This window comes from Manis pentadactyla, chromosome 12 (genome assembly GCF_030020395.1).
Source record: "Manis pentadactyla isolate mManPen7 chromosome 12, mManPen7.hap1, whole genome shotgun sequence".
In the NCBI taxonomy this organism is placed as follows: domain Eukaryota; kingdom Metazoa; phylum Chordata; class Mammalia; order Pholidota; family Manidae; genus Manis; species Manis pentadactyla.
This window is the reverse complement of record NC_080030.1, coordinates 106798952-106816342: the sequence shown is the minus strand read 5'-3', so window position 1 is coordinate 106816342 and position 17391 is coordinate 106798952. Positions and strand designations below refer to the sequence as shown.

The window sequence follows — 17391 nt, the reverse complement described above, 5'->3', positions numbered from 1 at the left end:
AACTGCCCTCTTTGAAGATGCTAATTTTAATTAACAATACTTTGCTCAGTATTCTTGTTCTATTTTTTTTTTAAAGAAATGCTTTAGTTAATAAAGAATGTTCCTTCAATGCCTGGAAATACCTTCATGGAGTGGAATTAAGACATTTTCATTTAAAAAATGACTTAAGCAGTAATAAAACATAATAAGTATATCAACAAAGCAAAACACGTAAGGGCCTACAATGTTAATCTTATATGCAAATCAACATGATTGTCATGTATGATGTATAGTATATGTTTTCATTTAATTATACCACTTCCTTATGTTCTAGCCTCATGTGAAAAAGAGACCTATTTTAAAAAATACATTTTACATAAACATATTTTATACTCTAAAATTGACTATAGATTTTATGCAGTCATTTAAAGGAAAAATTATTTTGTATAAATAAATATGAAATCCCTGGTGATTTTTCCCATCTAAGATTTAAATTCTAGCAATATTCTGTTTTGATTTGTAGTTACAATTTTTTACCTGGTTGATGAATATATATGCATTTGAAAGGCAATACTATCTTTGAAATTATAAATCCATATTTCTGTTTGCACAAGCGGGCATAGCACATGTCTTCTTATTTTAATTGGAGGACTCAGTATAGTATTATCAGCTTCAAGGAATGCCTGAATAATCTTAACAGCATGTTAAAACAAAGTAACAGAAGGTACAGAATATAGAGTGAAAATAAATTCTGATTGGGGAAAGGTAAATGGCTTAACTTTAAATGCAATTTAAAAATCCAAACATTTGTATATATAAATATATATAACTCAGAGGATTAGAAAAACTCTGGGATCTTAAGCGTTTATGGCCTTCTGCCTGGGCAAGATGCCAAAGGTGGTCTGATACGCCTAGTCAGTCTGCTGAGCCTTGCAGGAAACGAGCAGGCTCCCCGTGGGGAGTGGACGGAGACAAGTGCACTTTGGAAGGAGTGGAGTGGGACGTGCTCACACCCTGGCACTCTCAGTAGGAACGAGCTACCCAGAATCTAAGCGGGGTTAACTTTTGTTTCCTGATAATACCGGCGGGGTGGGTGGTGTGGAGGTGTCCTGCACTGTGAGAATGACCCAGTTACTCCTTTCGGCCATGATCTCAAGAAACACGGGATGGGAACAAACACATCAGTAGGCCAGGGAGAAAGTCCTCCCTGATCTTTTCCTTCCTCCGGTAGAACATGCAGATGAGAAGCCTAGGCTAGCGAGCCAGCGTCCAGAGGGAGCAGGAGTTAGAGACGGGGTGCTGGGGGGGGGGGCGGAGAGGAGAGACAGCAGGCGGATCCGCAGGGGGACCCCGCGGCCAGTTCTTCCTGTTGTGTGACCTTCTCCTTCGGAGACCGTCGAAGGGTGGCACAGGCTGCGCGGACAGGTGGTGCGTGGCTGACCCGATTTCAGGTGACGCGTGGGGAGAGTGTCGCCAGAAGGACTCTCTGCCCCTGCTTCTCCCTTCTCCGTGTTCTGCCCTTCTTCTGCCTGCTGGGACCCCCTGCAGACACTGGGGTCCCAGGTCACCCGCTTCTGGCACCGGCACGTGCCTTCCCCAGGTGCATGGCCTGCCTTCTCCCTGCCAGCCCGGAACCCTTCCCGGGGTGGCCTCGGGGCCTCGCCTGCGGGCTGCCTGGTGCCCAGGGCGCCTTGACTGCAGCCTGGAAGAGTGAGTGAGGGTGGAGAGGCCACGTCCAGGTGGGACATCAGTGCTGCGCAGGAAGGGCTCTGGCTGGACGGCGCACGGCGGCCAAGGGGCGCTGCAGACCGTCCCCGGCCATCGGCCTCAGCGGGTTTGCGTTAGGCCCCAGCTGTGCGAGCTGCCACCGTTAGTTTCCCGGGCTTCAGTTAACATCATAGGAGATTCAATGGCACGACACTCCCAGAATTATTTTTATTTTATTAAAGGATAAATACAGGAAACAATTCGAAACTCTGGCTCGGGCCAGTAACTAGAATGATCAGGTTTTGTTCAGTTATAAACTATTTCTTATAAAGAAAGAAGAAAATATAAAACCTTACAATTTGAATTTAACTATAAATTATAGTAAGCCAGGTTAATTGTTCTAATTAAAATTTTTTTTTATTTTAACTTTTTATAAAAGTTAATTTCATGTTTCTGGTACTGGGGTTGGTATCACGCTACTGTGAATGAGGAAGCACACTGTGTGGGATTCCCCTACCTACTCTATCATGTCCTAATAAAATATAAAATATGAACTAAAAAATCATGTCCTTTTTTTGTTTTTACTGTTATCCCTCACTAAGTAATCTGAACAATTTTTAATTTTTAATTGTAGGAAAATACACGTATTATAAAATTAACCTTTTAAGTACATATTTCAGTAGTGATAAGTCTATTCACACTACTGTGTATTATCCAATCTCCAGAACTTTTTATCTTGCACTAATTTACTTTGAAGATATACCACTGCTAAAGGAAATTTCTGTGGTGGGGCGAGGATATCTTTCAATTAACCTTCACTGAGGTTGTAATAATTGTAACAGGAAATGTATTCTATACCCTTCAAGGCCTGGCAGCTGAACCTGGTCTCACACTGTGACTAAAGACACCTTTTGCTTCTTCTTTTTTTTTTTTTTTTTAGTAAATGCAAGTGTTTTTTTTTTTTTAAATTGGAAACAAATTTTAATTATGCAACATATTTAAGCATATTTCATTTTTCCCTTGGTATGAATAAGCACTTTTCAATTTTGATGCAAATTTTCGTTCTCTTTAGCTCCTCTGCAATTTACAGCAAGCCCCCAGGATCAAGTGGTGCCAGAGGGTCACACTGCACAATTTCTTTGTGAAGCTGAACGCAACCCACCTCCAATAAGGGCCTGGACAAAAGCAGGTGTTACCATATCCACCCATGACTGTGGGAAGAAATCAAGGACTTCTTTTCAACAAGAGTATAAAAATCATTAAAGCAATCATCATAGCTATATTATAGGTATGAAAACATCACACAGAAAGTCATCTCTGATCTATAAATATGTCATCACAATTCTGTACGTTCAAAGTTTCAACATTTGAATATGGGGCCTTCCTGACATTATTCTCTTTGGGACTCAGTTCCCTGATTTTTAAAATGAAACTATTGAAAGTTCAAGGGTTTTAGACATTTTTTTTTTTTTTGTAGATAATTATTTTTTATTGAAGGGTAGTTGACACACAGTATTACATTACATTAGTTTCAGGTGTACAACACAGTGATAAGACATTTATATACATGACAATTCTAGGTACCAGCTATCACCATACCAAGCTGTTACAATATCTTGACTAAATGCACGTGTTTTAATTCAAGTGTACAATATATTATTTTTAGGAATGTGGGAGGATTTCAAGAATCCATGGAGAGTTTAAGGAAAGAAAAGAAGGAGTAAAACCGTTTTCTTCTTCAAAGTATATTCTTATTCAGGGACCATGGTGAAAACTGACAGACTTCAGGTTCTTTTAGATAAAATAGTTCTTTGGGGGTTTTTGTGTGTATGTTTTTCCCAAGGTGCTACTTGTTGGGGAACACGGGCAGCTGCTGGGTGCCTTTTCGGCTCCGCTCTGTCCCCCCTACATCCACAGTGTCCTGACTTAGTGACCCAGGGAAATGCGCACTCGTGGAGAACTCCCGCACATTGCCTTCAAAAAGGACTAAGTTAGTTTACATGTTTCTAAGTCCATCCCTAATTGCCCAGATCAGTAGAGACCATCGTGCTACCGTCCTCCCTGCAGACGGCTCCACGAGTAACGCCTGTTCACGGGCACGATCACCACGCATGCACTTCTCTATCTCCCACCTGGCAAAGCTTTTCTTCTGAGGCAAGGCATTTATTGTGCAAACGTCTAGACTTTAAGAAGTAGCACGGCCGCAAGGAAGAGCACCTGGCAGAACACGGCAAAGACTCAAGCTCATCCCGCAAACCTCATTACCATGGTGCTTTGATAAGCAGCATCCTTCTTACCCGTCTACCTTCTTTTTAAATATGTGTTTCTCAATCAGACAGTGGTTACTTTACAGAGCCTTAATTCATTAAAGTGTTTATTCCAGGGGGCCAAATATCAGAAATGAAGTATTACCTTTTTGAGCACCCCGGATTCCGTGGGTAAGGGGCCAGGCTGCTCACTAGTGCTGTGAAGGACCTGGGGTTCCGCACCACGTGATGGGATCTCCTGGTGCTCTTGAGACACAGGGGCGCCACCCACTGCCTCCAGAGGTCTGTAAAGAAAGGAAACACAGCTGTCAACAGCCCATCAAGGATGCTGGATGGGTAGGAAAAAAAAAAGGAATGCTGGAAACGCAAGAAATCCAAAGGCACGTCTCTCTGTGTACATTTCCAATCAGCCAAAACAGTAAGTCCTTCTTCAAAACCGACACGGGATTGTAGATAACTTGGTACTCTCACAACACATTTATAAATAAACCTTGATAACTTCACCATATGGGGAGAATTCTTTTAAACCCTATACAGAAAACAAATTAGAGATAGGTAGGTAAACAGCAGATGGATAGACAGCCTTGGGCATGAGAACAACCCAATTCCATCTTATGATTTCTTGGTTGTTTTACCATCATTGCTCTTAAGAAAAAAGAAACTGTGAATTTCCTGAACATTGGAAATAAACTAGGAACTGGATCCCAGTTGGGGAGGGATCTAGGCTACGCCGGCATCTGGTCCCAGGCGTGTACTGTTTATTAGACTGAACGGGAATGGAACCCACTGTAGGCAGAGAGTTCTAGCAAAGTCTGCTGGTCGCAGCCCCAAGTCGTTTCCTTTATCCAAATCCCGCCGCCCCCCCTGCCCCCACAGCACACTTTATCTCTGCTAATAACCCTGATTTTGTTCAGATAATCATCCTCCATGTGCCTCAGAGGAAGCTACATTCTGTCACATCCCAGTGTCCCGTTCCCCTGCGGGCACAGATTTCGGCATATGCCCAGGCAAACGCCTCTTGCTGGCCCGAGCACATGGGTTCGTCTCCCTGACTCTCCGGAATGTTTGTACTTTGCCCGACTTACGGCAATGTGCTGTGAGGGGGGCTGCTGTAGGAATCAGTGGAAGAAGGTCTTTCTCTTAAAAGAAGGTTTACAGCAGAAAAAGTTCTTCCCTGCCGGCCTGCGTCATGCCTGCAGGTGACGAACGTGGTAGCCTTCTGGGGGCACAGGTGGCACCAGCCTAAGAAGAGCAGATGGAGGAAAAAGCAAAGCAGCAATGTGACAGCAACTGGAGCCTTCAAATGCGCTGGGTGGTCTCTGTTATCTGCAACTGGGCATCCTGACTGACACAAGGGTTGACAGGCTTCTTAAGTGTATAATGAAGCCTGGGATAAAGATACCGAAGCAGGATAAGGGCTTTGCATGAAGAATGCCAATGAAGTGGGAAGGGGACTAAAAATCCAAAGCTTTAATGTTTTACAGAAGAAACAGAAGCTTTTGAGGAATTTCTACAACGTGCCATGGATAAAAAAGTAACTAGGGTAAAGTACTAGCACTTTAAAGGGACAGGGAGACAGAAATGAAAGTGGTAATGTGAGCAAGAGAGAGATGTGTGGGCGTAATTTGGAGAACTCTGCCGTGTACATTTGTGTTTTAGGAAATAGTATCCTCTGTACAATAGAAAATGTGAGGATACATTAGCAGCAGTAACTTCTTTTTTGTCTTCTCCCCAGTTTTGTACTGTAAAAGTGATACCTGTGTATATAGTAAAAATAACTCAATCGGCATTGAAGGGAACTGAAATAAAAAAGGATTTCTCCAGCCCCATCACAGTTTCATTCTGCATAAAAACCACTCTGAATGTTTCCTAACTGCAACATTTTATGCCTTGTATGAGCACTTATAAAAAGACATTTCTACCCTCTGAAAAAAAGTGTTGGAGTTTATGTTTGAGGCAAACCTCTCCTCAGGAATTAAATAAAGATGGTACATGACGGGGTAGAGAAGCCTGAGCAACCCCAGAAGGTCTAGATAACAGCTGAAAAGCATCTCAAGCTGAGACAGTGTTACAGCCGTAGCCTGGATGTGCACAGAGACCCACTTATACGACCTGTTCCACGGACCCTGTTCCCCGGTGCTCACAGATAAGCCATGGGAGCAGCGAGCAAGAGGAGACTGCCGTGTTCTTAAGCCAGAAATGTATAGGAAGCCTGACCCTTTTAAGATTTTTCCTTTTTGGAGAAAAACACGTGTCCGTTGCACAAACTGCAGAGACACATGTGCTTCCCAAGCTTCTCCGCTGCGGGAGGGGGGCGCCCAGCATGGTGTGAGTCCTTCTGGCTGGATACCTACGCATTCTGTGAGCAGAAGCAGGTGAGGGTGCTCTTCCTTTACATTTTCTTTGTGATTCAATCCCTGCCTAGAGCATAAGACCCTTTTGCCTGTAAGTTAACAGAAAGTTCAACTCACAGAGCCTAACCCAAAATGAAATTTTTTATTGCACATCAAATAGAGGGGTGGACCGAATCGGCTCCATCAGTGTTTTCTGTGGCTGATTTCAGGCTCTGGTTCAGTTCTAGTCATCACATATCGGCAGGATGAGTCCAGAGGATGAAAAGACTCCCTTTGTGTGTGTGTCTCTCTTAGAAGTGAGGAAATCTTCCCTAGAAGCCACCTTGCCAACTTCTGGTGCCTCAGCCCTGTGCCAAACCATTGCTGGACTGACCCCCTCAAGGCTGGGGCTGCAGAACATCCCCATGCAGACAGCAGCACCTGCACAAACTGGGGCTCTACCAGGGAAAAAGGGGACATGGGAAAGAAGGTTGGGGTGTGTCATACCACCTCCCTAACTTTGTCCTGAAACATGCTCCCTGCCCTTAAGGCACTGCTGGGAGAGAGGGAGGAGGTATGTATGTATCCTGATCACACCTGGGTTATCAAAGCAGAGACTGTCATGATTTTGGCTTCAAAACCCATTCAACCCAGGGAGCTGCTTGCCCCCCTGATTTGGGGATAAAGCAACAAGCAGGTGCAAGCTATCCAAGGGTCAGTTCTATATGCTTGGGGTCACGATCTCCCAGATGGAAGGGAGGTTGGTCTCCCCACGGCCAGAGGAAGGGGGGACTATTTCAGAGAGTCCAGGGGAGGTCCTTGCTTCACCCATGATTCTGAAACAGGAAATGCTGAGTGTCAGTGGGACAGCCCATAACCTCTGACCTCCCTCTGAGGGGAAGAGGAGGAGGAAGAGCTGGCTGACTTCCCCTTCCTCCTGGCCAGATCCAGGCAGCATGTCAGACACAGAACTGATTGCACAAGTTTGTCTCCTGAAACCAATCTTCACAAGTCATTACACAGAAATACTAGACCTGGAGTCACGCGGAAGGGGCCCTAGGCCCTAAGGGAACCCACGGAACCTCTGGCGTGGTCAGGTCTCTCCCTGGGGTCAGACATCAGGGCACTGCCGAGGGGCAAGCCTGCTCCCTGCCCGCAGGGGTATTCAGGTCCCCTGGACACAGGGGCTCATCAGGAGGGCGGCCATATGCTATTTCTGAACAGCAGTTACCCGTGGAGTTCGGAGTTGACACCTCTCCCCAGTCTGAAACCCGACTCCACTTGCCACAGGGAAGGCCAACGGGAAAGTTTGTTCATCTTTCTTTCCCAAAGGACAAACTTCCATTTAACTCTGGTGAGCAGGCTATCAGTGGTCATAAGAAAGGCTACGCTTGGCTCTCTGGTGAGAAATTAAGGATTTGTAGCTGGAAGTACAGTTTCCTCTGTGAATCGTCATTATTGGTCTCTTATTAAGGACAATACCTCTTGAGTTAGAAGATAAGACAAAATAAAATTCCCCAAACACTGCCATCGGGTCTGGAGTTTTAGCAGAGGACAATTTATTAATTTGCTATTCATAATCTGTACTTTCCTTTTTTGGCATAGATATCATGTTGCCAGAGGAGAAAGAGCTTCAGTGCTAAGCAACCACTTTACTGAGACCCCTGCAGACGTGGGACAGCCGCCGGCTCGTGCAGCTGCTCCCCACGGTAACATTTTATTTGCTTGCACTAAAAACCCAGTTGCTCTTGTCCCCAGAGATTTAGTTGGATTAATTTTTAGAAAATTAATAAAGGCAAGACTGTTCACCCTTTCCTAAAAGAGCCTCATGCTATTTCCAGACAAATCTAAGCTTTACGAAGCTAATATAATTTGGAGGACTCTCCTTAAGAAAAAGAAAGCACAGTATCTTCCTTTTTCACAATTTCTAGCCCTAGGGCCTCTCCTAAGGTCTGGGCTGTGGGCCCTGGAAACCTGAACTTCATTTGCTTCCTGTAAATCTGCCTCAGGTTTTCCTTAATTGTTCTATTCTATCAAGTTGTTCCTCTAGCATTTTAATATGTGTAGCCTCATATAAAGCAAGTTAAATGAGTTTTTTTATTTTTTACCTAATAAAGGCTTCTCTTGAAGCCCTTGCTTCAGAAATAACATACATGTAAAAGCAATAGAATGCGACACAAAAGTAAAGGTTTAGGTTTTCCTGCAGGGTATAAACCGATGCTGCACTGCCACCTTCCGTCAGTGAAAGAGTTATTAGTGTGTTTTAAGCCTTGCAGTTGAATGGAACGTTACCAAAAGGCACCCCCGTCTACACTGAATTATTTCCCCAGGAGAGCTTAAACAACGGACTTTAGAGCCACTCTTCTGAAATAAGGCAGTGGCTGTAAGTCTACATAAGTTTCCTGGCCGTGAAGAAAGGGAGAAAACGTTTAATAATGATAGCATGTGGAATATTTCTTTGCTGCAATTGCTAAATGGAGGGTGTTACCACTTACTCCTCTCCTGCTAACAGGCCGTGTAGAAGATGCTGACACACACCATCAGATCATTCTAGACCTGGAGTTTTTTTTTTTTTAATATAGTTGATACACCACCTTCTATCAGTTTCAATACTAGACCTGGAAATGTGAAGAGACTGGAGAACTGTGGGCCTGCTGGTTGCCTGGCCCGTGGAGTTGGAAGGCAGCTTCTACTCTGAGGCTCACGGAGAGGCGTCTAGTGAGTGTGACCGTAGAGCCACGTAAAACTTTCCCAGCAAAAACTAAACAGAACAGCCAATGTCCATTGACATTTTCTGAATAATAGTAATTTACTAGGCATCATGCGGATGGTTCTCTGATCAGGCTCCACTCTGAAGTGACACAGACACAGGAATGTCTGCCCCGGAAGATCCCCGAGAGACGGCCCAGTGGCCCAGTCATCCCCCTCTGCAGGCGAGCCCACGGGAGCCCACACACATGCACTGTTCAAAGTCTCAGGGTGATGCCCAGCAGAGCTGCGAGGTAGGCAAGCCACCTGACTCCAGGTTCAGAGACTAATTTCAAATTCTCTGACAAGGTTTCATCATCACAAAATCCCCAGAAACAAATAACATTTTCCTATGTCCATTCAAGTTGTAAACACCCGAAACTTCCTCAGAACCTGAGCTAAATGAAGCATACTAACTCCGGCACTAGTGACCGTCCCCAAATGGTAATAGCTTTTTAACGCGGAAACTCTGCCATCTAGTGGTGGCACAAGAGCCTCCGTCCGCTCATCTCGGGCTGAGTTTTTATTCAAATTAACACTCTGGGCGGGTCGGTCTCCGTCTTCCTGGGCCCTCAGTGTTTTTAAAGGCAGCTTGAAGACTGGAGGCTATTCCCCAAAGGTGCTGTGTGGGGCAGAAACGTCCAAGTCCCCCTCAGATCTGACGCAGGAATGCTGATCATCTCTCTAGCCGAGAATGAGGACCTTTGCCCTAATAATTCCATTTTGTGAGACCTCGGCTTTGGGTGTACAAAGTATGTACGATTTAACCCAACCATCTCAGGGCCAATAACTTGGACATCCTGGTCATTTGGCGTCACTCACCATGATTCACCAACTACAAGTCCACCCAGAGCCGGGCTGGGCTCAACAAGGTCTGGCTTTATTAGTGCTGGTCCCAGAGACCGGCGGCATCTCATTCGGGGCAACAGCAAAGAGGCCTGGGCACCCCAACAGCCCGCGGATCACGGCCCCAAACCTCAGACGAATCAAAGAACTGAGGCCTGTGTCCCACGTTGGGGCTCAGGGCTCTGAAGAGTCTCACGTTGCATGCATGACTGCACACCCTCACTTAAGGGAGCTGAAGATCATGACATTTTTTAAAACTTAGTTTTGTTAATGTTCAAGTTGGACAAGGTGAATATTCAGTTGTCAAAATAAAAGAAGTTGTCTTGATTGCTGGTAGTTTTAAGGTTAGTCAAATTCCAATAATCCAATGGCAGAGAGAAAATGTAGCTTCTCTTTTGATGGTGTACCTACTGTAATCCCCAAAGAAAGTTTAATGAATGACCTTACTACATTCACAAATAGCAAGTTAATAATGCAAGAGAGAGTATTTTAAGTTGCCATCCTTTGCAACACTAAGCAAAGCTGGTAGTGATTGCACTTCCACGGAGCAGGTGAGCACAGGGGGCCTGGCGGAATATGGTTATAGATCCAAGGGTAGAAAACCAACCTCATGTCACCAGGGCCAACTCTGGGGAGTCATCCCTGGGTTCTCCTGTGCCCATCACCCCACGTTTGATCACTGGTCATGGGGCCCTCTGTTACCACACCTGAGCATATGCTTTGAGAGGCACTAATGTTGCAGACACACACAAACTCTTTGTTGGATGTACCACAGGGAAGCCGAGAAGGTTATCCACCATCTTAATATTCTCTCTAAGGGACTGAAAGGTGACATTTCTCTCATGTTTAAGTGACAAAAAGAGCTGTCTTTCCCTCACCTGTTGTCTTTCAGACAATGTGGACTGTGCACTGGTCATGAATCAATTTTAGTAAGGATATAGAATCTTACGAATATATGCTTCCGGAAAGTAATCGTCTCTCTGACCTTATCACACCATTATTCCTTCAGTTTTCTGATCTTCACCTATTCACACTGTTAACTGGATACCAACTGCTGTAAACCCTGTGGAGGAGGAGGTGATGGGGCGGGAGTTATAAACACATGCATGTTGCTTCCTCCGCCTCGCTAAGACATTCATCTTGTCCATTCCAGCCACGACTACCCTAGCTCTCAACTTCGTTACCTCTTCCATCTAGAATTTTCCAACTACTCCCTACTCCTAGTCTTTCCCACATCCTCTACCCGATTTGAACATTACATATAGATCAATCTTCATGATCTGCTGTCTTGTTTGAGAACCATTAGATGGCTCAGCACTGTGCACAGAATAAAGTACTAACTTCAAGGTCTAGTTTCAGGCTCCTCCACCTTCTGGACCCAGGCTACCTTTGCAAACAGAACTCTCTGACACAGCCTACATTACAGGCCATTTGCTATATTTCAGCTTTACTATCATCAAAGATGACTCCTGCGCTCACCTCAGAGAGTAAGTTCCTGTAGGGGCTCCTGTGCACGATGCCCTGTTTTCCTCAGCATGTCACATCCGCCACATCACAGATGAATGAATGCACCTGGGCGAGTGCGTGCTGAGCCCCTCCTGCAGAGATGGCTGGACTCATGACTACAGCAGCCGCCTGCAGAGCCCGTGGCTGTTTGTGACTGTTTCGAATAACGTCGACATAAAACTTTGGTTCAAAAAAAACCTATTCCTAACCACAACAGCTGCATGCTAGGCTGGCCTGCCTGTTGCTAATTTCCCAGAAGTCTTTGCTGATGTCACTCACTTTGAAGCTGACTTTATAGCATCTTTAATATGCATCATTGGTTCCCTGTGTTTACCTTTGCCCCACCTTAGCTTAATAGTCCAAAATGACTCTGGTATCAACAACAATTAGTAACACTCATGAAACTCTGGGGTCCTTAAGGAAACTAGCACCAAACTTGTCTGCCTTAGCTCTTCCAGGCCCTCAAGGAATTATCTTCCTCAATCCTGAGCTTTGATAGAGCTTGCATTGCTGCAAATACTAAAACTTCATAGCATTTCTAGAAGCAAGAAAGAATCAAGAAACATTGTGTAATTATTCTTTGTAGCAAAACATTTTAGCACTTACTGTATTTCCTGAACTCACAAATACCTACTTTCCTTCCAAATCAGATACTCACAAGATTCTCACAGCTATAATTCAAAGATTTAAAAATTCTACTTAATATATTCTTACCGTATGGTGCTCTACAAATCTTATAAACCTAGAAGTAAGAATTGAGTCTTTAACTGTTACTTGTAAGACATCCGAAACATTCCCACACATGATATAGTGATTAGAATAAATGCTCTTTGATGATAACGTAAAACTAAGAAAATTATTTTAAAATATGAGAGTGAGTCTCTTTCTCTTTTTTTTCTTTCTCAAGATAATGCTTACGGAGGTCAGCTTTTATATTAATTTTCGTAACTGTCAGTTTCATCATGTTTGACTTACTCGGTTTCCAAATACCTGGTGGTTGTTCAATGATTAGTGTAAAATGCTCGGTAATTAGTACATAATTGCTTGCATTACATCTTTGGCTTCCCCCATCCACCTGTGTCAGGTGGGTAAACACAGGGACCAGAGTTGCTTCAGGGCCTCCTAGATAACATACTTTTGGTGGTGACTAGAATTATCATCTACTTAATGCATGAGTTCAATTAGTGTCTTCAACTGGTGCTAATGGTATAAAAGAAAACTCTGATTAAAAGTCATTTCTAACAAGAAGTAATAATGCACAACATATTACAGACACATCAGGAATACAGATTTGCTCAATGAAAGCAATGGGAAGCTGGATCTGAGAACAGACTGTTACTTATTATCTCAGCTCTCATGCACTGAAACCCTCTAAAGTGCACAGGCAAGAAGAGATCATCACGGCGTCCCTACCCACCACCTGGCTGAATAAAGTTGTCCTTACAGCGATGCCTTAACAAGCCCCAAGTTCTCCACCTTGAGGGTCAGTCCACTACCCCTCTAACTACATTCTCACCTCTCCAGACTTGGCCTTTCAGTTGTGGCCAGGGAGATTTGCTAACCCTTCCCTTATGTACATCTTACCTCATTATCTATATGTTTTTGCTTTATATGGTTTTCTTTTCATTTGTTCCCCCTTTCCTCTTGGCAATCTTTGGCTATCAAATTCCACTGAGTCTAATTTCAAAATGCACTCCCCCCAGAACGTCACTGAATGTAATGAATCTTGTGTTTCCTTACCCTTAGCTATCCAGCTTACAGGGAAGGAAACCCTCATTACCAAAGGGTTGTGCTCCGAAACTTTTTGTAAGGTCACTGATGTATTGTCCTGTAAATAAATGTTATAAATGGTGGTTTGATTTGCAGAGAAGCCGCGAGAAGTCAGTTTCATGTAGCTGAAATTGTACACCATCGCAACGACAAAAAAGGGGGAAAAAAGCTGATATGAATCACAGAATTGATTCAATATTGTTTCTTTTAAAAAAACAGGAAAACAGTAAGAGTCTGAGAAATTATATTTCTTGTTCTCAAATGCAAGTTATTCTCTTTTTGGAATAAGGATTACTGAGAAAAAGGTTCAATTTGAAAGAAGTAATGGTTAGAGAATTTTTCAGAGATTGTAAAGTGACTACAGATTTATCAAGGGCTTCTGTTGTTACCAGCTCTAGATTATACTTATTTGACGTCGTAGCTCCTGGTTTCCCCTTTCCTTCATAAAATGCATCCTCGCTTGCTTGACTATTGGGCTTTCTAGCTACCAACTGGGTGATCATGACTTGCAATGGGATGAAAGAGACACAGATGTGGAAGAGAAAAGGCAGAGGGCGGCAGAACAGAGGCAGCAGTGGTCCACAAACGGGCGCAGTGCTGGGCGGGAAAACCACCGCTCCACACCTCCCGGGGCTGCGCGCCGGGGTCCAGGCTCCAGACGCGCTTCGGGTGCCGCGGCTCCTGGCACATAAGGGACTACGGGTCGTGCACGATTCAGGTGACTGACAAGGGCTGGTTTCCATCTCTAAGGTTGGATGTTACGAAGTACATTTTTGTAGATCGAAACCAGTCAAATATGGCAATTTCACATGGTACAACCTAGTATGATGTGTTAGACATTCCTATTAGGTTTTCTGTGAACATACATCATTTCCTCAATTCACTTATGCGCTTTTGGGGCGTTAAGAACTGTACCATCTTTTATTGCTATAACCTGTACTCATAGGCAAAATAAATCCTTTTTTTTTTTCCCCTGTCAGGGATGATAATAAAACAAGTTTTTCCTTGTGGAACCAACTGGTTGAGAATCCAGGGCTGCCAGCACCGAGAGTTGAGTCCCTTAAACCACAAAGCATTCTGTCCCAAGAAACTATGTATTTCGGTTAACAGGATTTTATATTAGGGAGCGCTATCGCAGCAGGGAGGATGGAGATCCGAGAGTCGGCAGCTCTGTGCACACACAGACTTTATTTCCGCACTCAGTGTGAAGGGAGGCACTTGCACAACATGTGTGAATACCAAGCAGAGTTAACAGACAGAAAGAACAACCACACTGGTTTTCTTCTCTCAAAAATATTTTCATATAGCTTCTGCAATAAAAATATTTAAATAGTGCCAATATTTCAAAAAGGAAATGAACTTGTGTTTTAGAAACCAAATAATAACAGGACCTATCAAAATGCTTCTCAAAAATGAGCAATTCAAAAATCAACAGTGGATATATACACGTATTTAACATTTCTCATTTAGAAAAGGCCTTCGGCATTTTCCTAGCTTCCGCAATTGCTTTTTACTAAAAGGAATTGAAATATTATTAGCAAAATTAATTTCCTAGTCTGTCATCTTTTCTTGCCTTTAAAATATTAGGATCTTAGTGTTCCCCCTGTTTAGGATATAATCAAGTACAGTGTTTTTCTCTTATTATCAAATTTAACAGCTACAACTCATATGACTTGTATATGAGAAAATCATATAATTGCAATTACTATTAATTTATATATATATTTGAAAACAGAAGATATCTGAGACCAAACCATTACATGAATCATAGCAATGGATTATTCATTTGATCCTGCTTCCCCATCAAAATAGTTTACATGTGTTACTAATAGAAAAGGAAGATATTGATCAACCTAACTAAACACTTGGATTCCCCAACTGAAATGCAAGCAAATTACTGAGAAAGCAAAATACATAGGGATTTACTATTTACTGGGTGACAGGACCAGTGCTGGGCAAAGGGGTGGGACCTGACCTGGGCCCCTTTCCTTCCCTCCCTCCCCTGGATGCTCTCTGCGTTCCCTCTCTTTGCCTCCACACAACAGATTCTAGGATTTTTTTGTGATGCCAAGTCGGGTGTTAAACAGAAAGGTGTTCAAATAAAATTTAGTAGCATGAAAGAATTATTCACTTACTGTGTGTACTGAAATGAACAGTGTCCCCCAAATTCACATCACCTGGCACCTCAGAATGTGACCTTGTTTGAAGTACAGTTTTTATAGATGGAATTAGTCAAAGCAAAATGAAGTCATATGGGATTGAGGCGGGCCCTAATCCAGTGCCTGGGGCCTTCACGAGAAGAGGGACATGTATACCCAGGGACAGAAAGGTAAGAGGGCCATGTGATGCTGAGGCGCAGATGGGGGCCACGCGGCTATGGCCGAGGGACACCAAGGGTTGCTCGTGACAACCTGAAGCTAAGAAGCAGCAGGGAGGGATCTTCCCTGGAGCCCCCAGGGGGAGGGTGGTCCTGCCGACGCCTTGACTTTGGACGTCTAGCCTACAGCACTGCAAGGGAACACATTTCTGTTATTTTAAACCACAAAGTTCATGGTAATTTGTTAATTATGCAGCCACAGGAAACTAACACTGTGATACTCTGATGAGCTAGATGTGCATTTTTAAAGACTCCTGGGAGAGAGCAATGTTTAACGCAAAAAAGATGAAATAACGTATATCTGGGCATCAATAAAAACTCAGAGGAGGAGGGATTTTTAGGGAAGTGGGCCTTCTGAGTATACCTTTCAAATGAAACACGGCTTGTGCCAGCCTCCTCCACAGAGGTGTGGGCCTGGGCTGGTCTGAGGGGAGCACTTTTCCTAAGCCTTATGGGGGGAAGAGAGATGCATGCACGTCACCATCCACGGCTCTCCAAACACTTCAAAAGTCCTCCGGTGAAAAACGCTGCCTCAGGTAACAAGAAACTCTGATGGAATACACATGGGGAATCTGGGAGTTAAAGAGAATGCTCTATGCCACGCATTCCTTTAAATTCTAGACAAGTTACACCACATGCCAGAGTTCATTCCAGGTGACTAAAGAATTCAATGTAAAAACATCAAATCACAAAGTTTTCAAAGCAAGATATGGCATGTTATAAGACAATACAGGATGGGGGAACAGGTTCCTCAGATTAAAAGCAATGGGAGAAATAAAAAAGGAAAACATGGGTAATCTTATTAGGCAAAACTTTGAAGTTTTCATATTATTTTTTAAATCAAAGGCAATGAAAAGCCAAGGAAATACTTTCAAGAAAAATATCCAACAATTGGTGAAGAGCTGTACTGGGTAAAGAAACTACACAAATATATAAGAAAGATAGTAGCAACCCCAGTAAAATGGGCAAGGAAAATAATTTTCAAAGGAAGAAAGAAACGGTTCATGAAGACATTTCCCCAAGCTCACTAGTAATCAAAACATGCAAATTAAAGTAACAATAGACACGACTTTAAAATTAATGATGCTCAGTACTTTTACTGGGGGCTGTATTAATTGCTACATCTTTTTAGTATGCAATTTATTAGTACTTGTCAAGAGACTTAAAAATGCTCATGTATCTATACCCTGTGATTCTAGTAAATGTTTATGAGACACATTTTCTGAAATGTTTATAGGAAAATAATCAAAGAAACATTCAAAGATTTATTTACAAAGATATTTGTGGAAGGGTAATTTATAACAAACTCTGCAAACAGCCACTTCAGGCAATGATAAAGTGACTACGCAACATCTGCAGTGTTGCCTGCCATTCATCCTTTCGGCCACAGGGCTAAAGCCTGTGATAGCACGGCAAGTGGGGAAGTCGAATAAAAAATTGTACATCAATCATGTTAAGTATCCGAGAACATACAGCAAGGAAATCCACTGAATACTTCACAGTGGTCATCTCCGGCTAGTTGGATAATGAGTAATTGATGTTCTATTTCATATTCTCCATATTGTTATATACTCTCTTATAAGAAGAAGAATATTTAACCAAAAAAAGTTTTAAAACTCCAAATAGGCTCCTCCGGGAAGTCTAAATAGGGTTTTGAGTGGCCGTAGTGGAAGCTAAAACTCAGATGATGGAACAGACTGTTTTACATGGTCTAATAAAATATGAATGCATAGATTTCACCTGCCAGTCTCAGTTTCTTTTTCCCAATTTCTGAGGCTAATAATTCCCAACCTAGGTTTTGGAACCCCCTAGGTCACTGTCAGTTATCTCAGGAGAGTCACACATTTTTTTCTTGGAT

The 17391-nt window shown here is 43.2% G+C and overlaps 1 protein-coding gene across 3 annotated transcripts in view; it reads right to left on the bottom strand.

Annotated features, from left to right (window-relative positions):
• Positions 1–17391, bottom strand: part of CRYBG1 (crystallin beta-gamma domain containing 1) — a 149615-nt gene that overhangs the window by 92790 nt on the left and 39434 nt on the right. For all 3 annotated transcript variants that reach the window (XR_008992894.1, XM_057489460.1, XM_057489459.1), the window contains exon 2: positions 4099–4237. Coding sequence is in view for 2 of the 3 variants with exons in the window: in XM_057489460.1 (XP_057345443.1) it covers positions 4099–4237 (139 nt within the window). In the remaining variant the exon portion in view is untranslated. The remainder of the gene's footprint in view (positions 1–4098; positions 4238–17391) is intronic.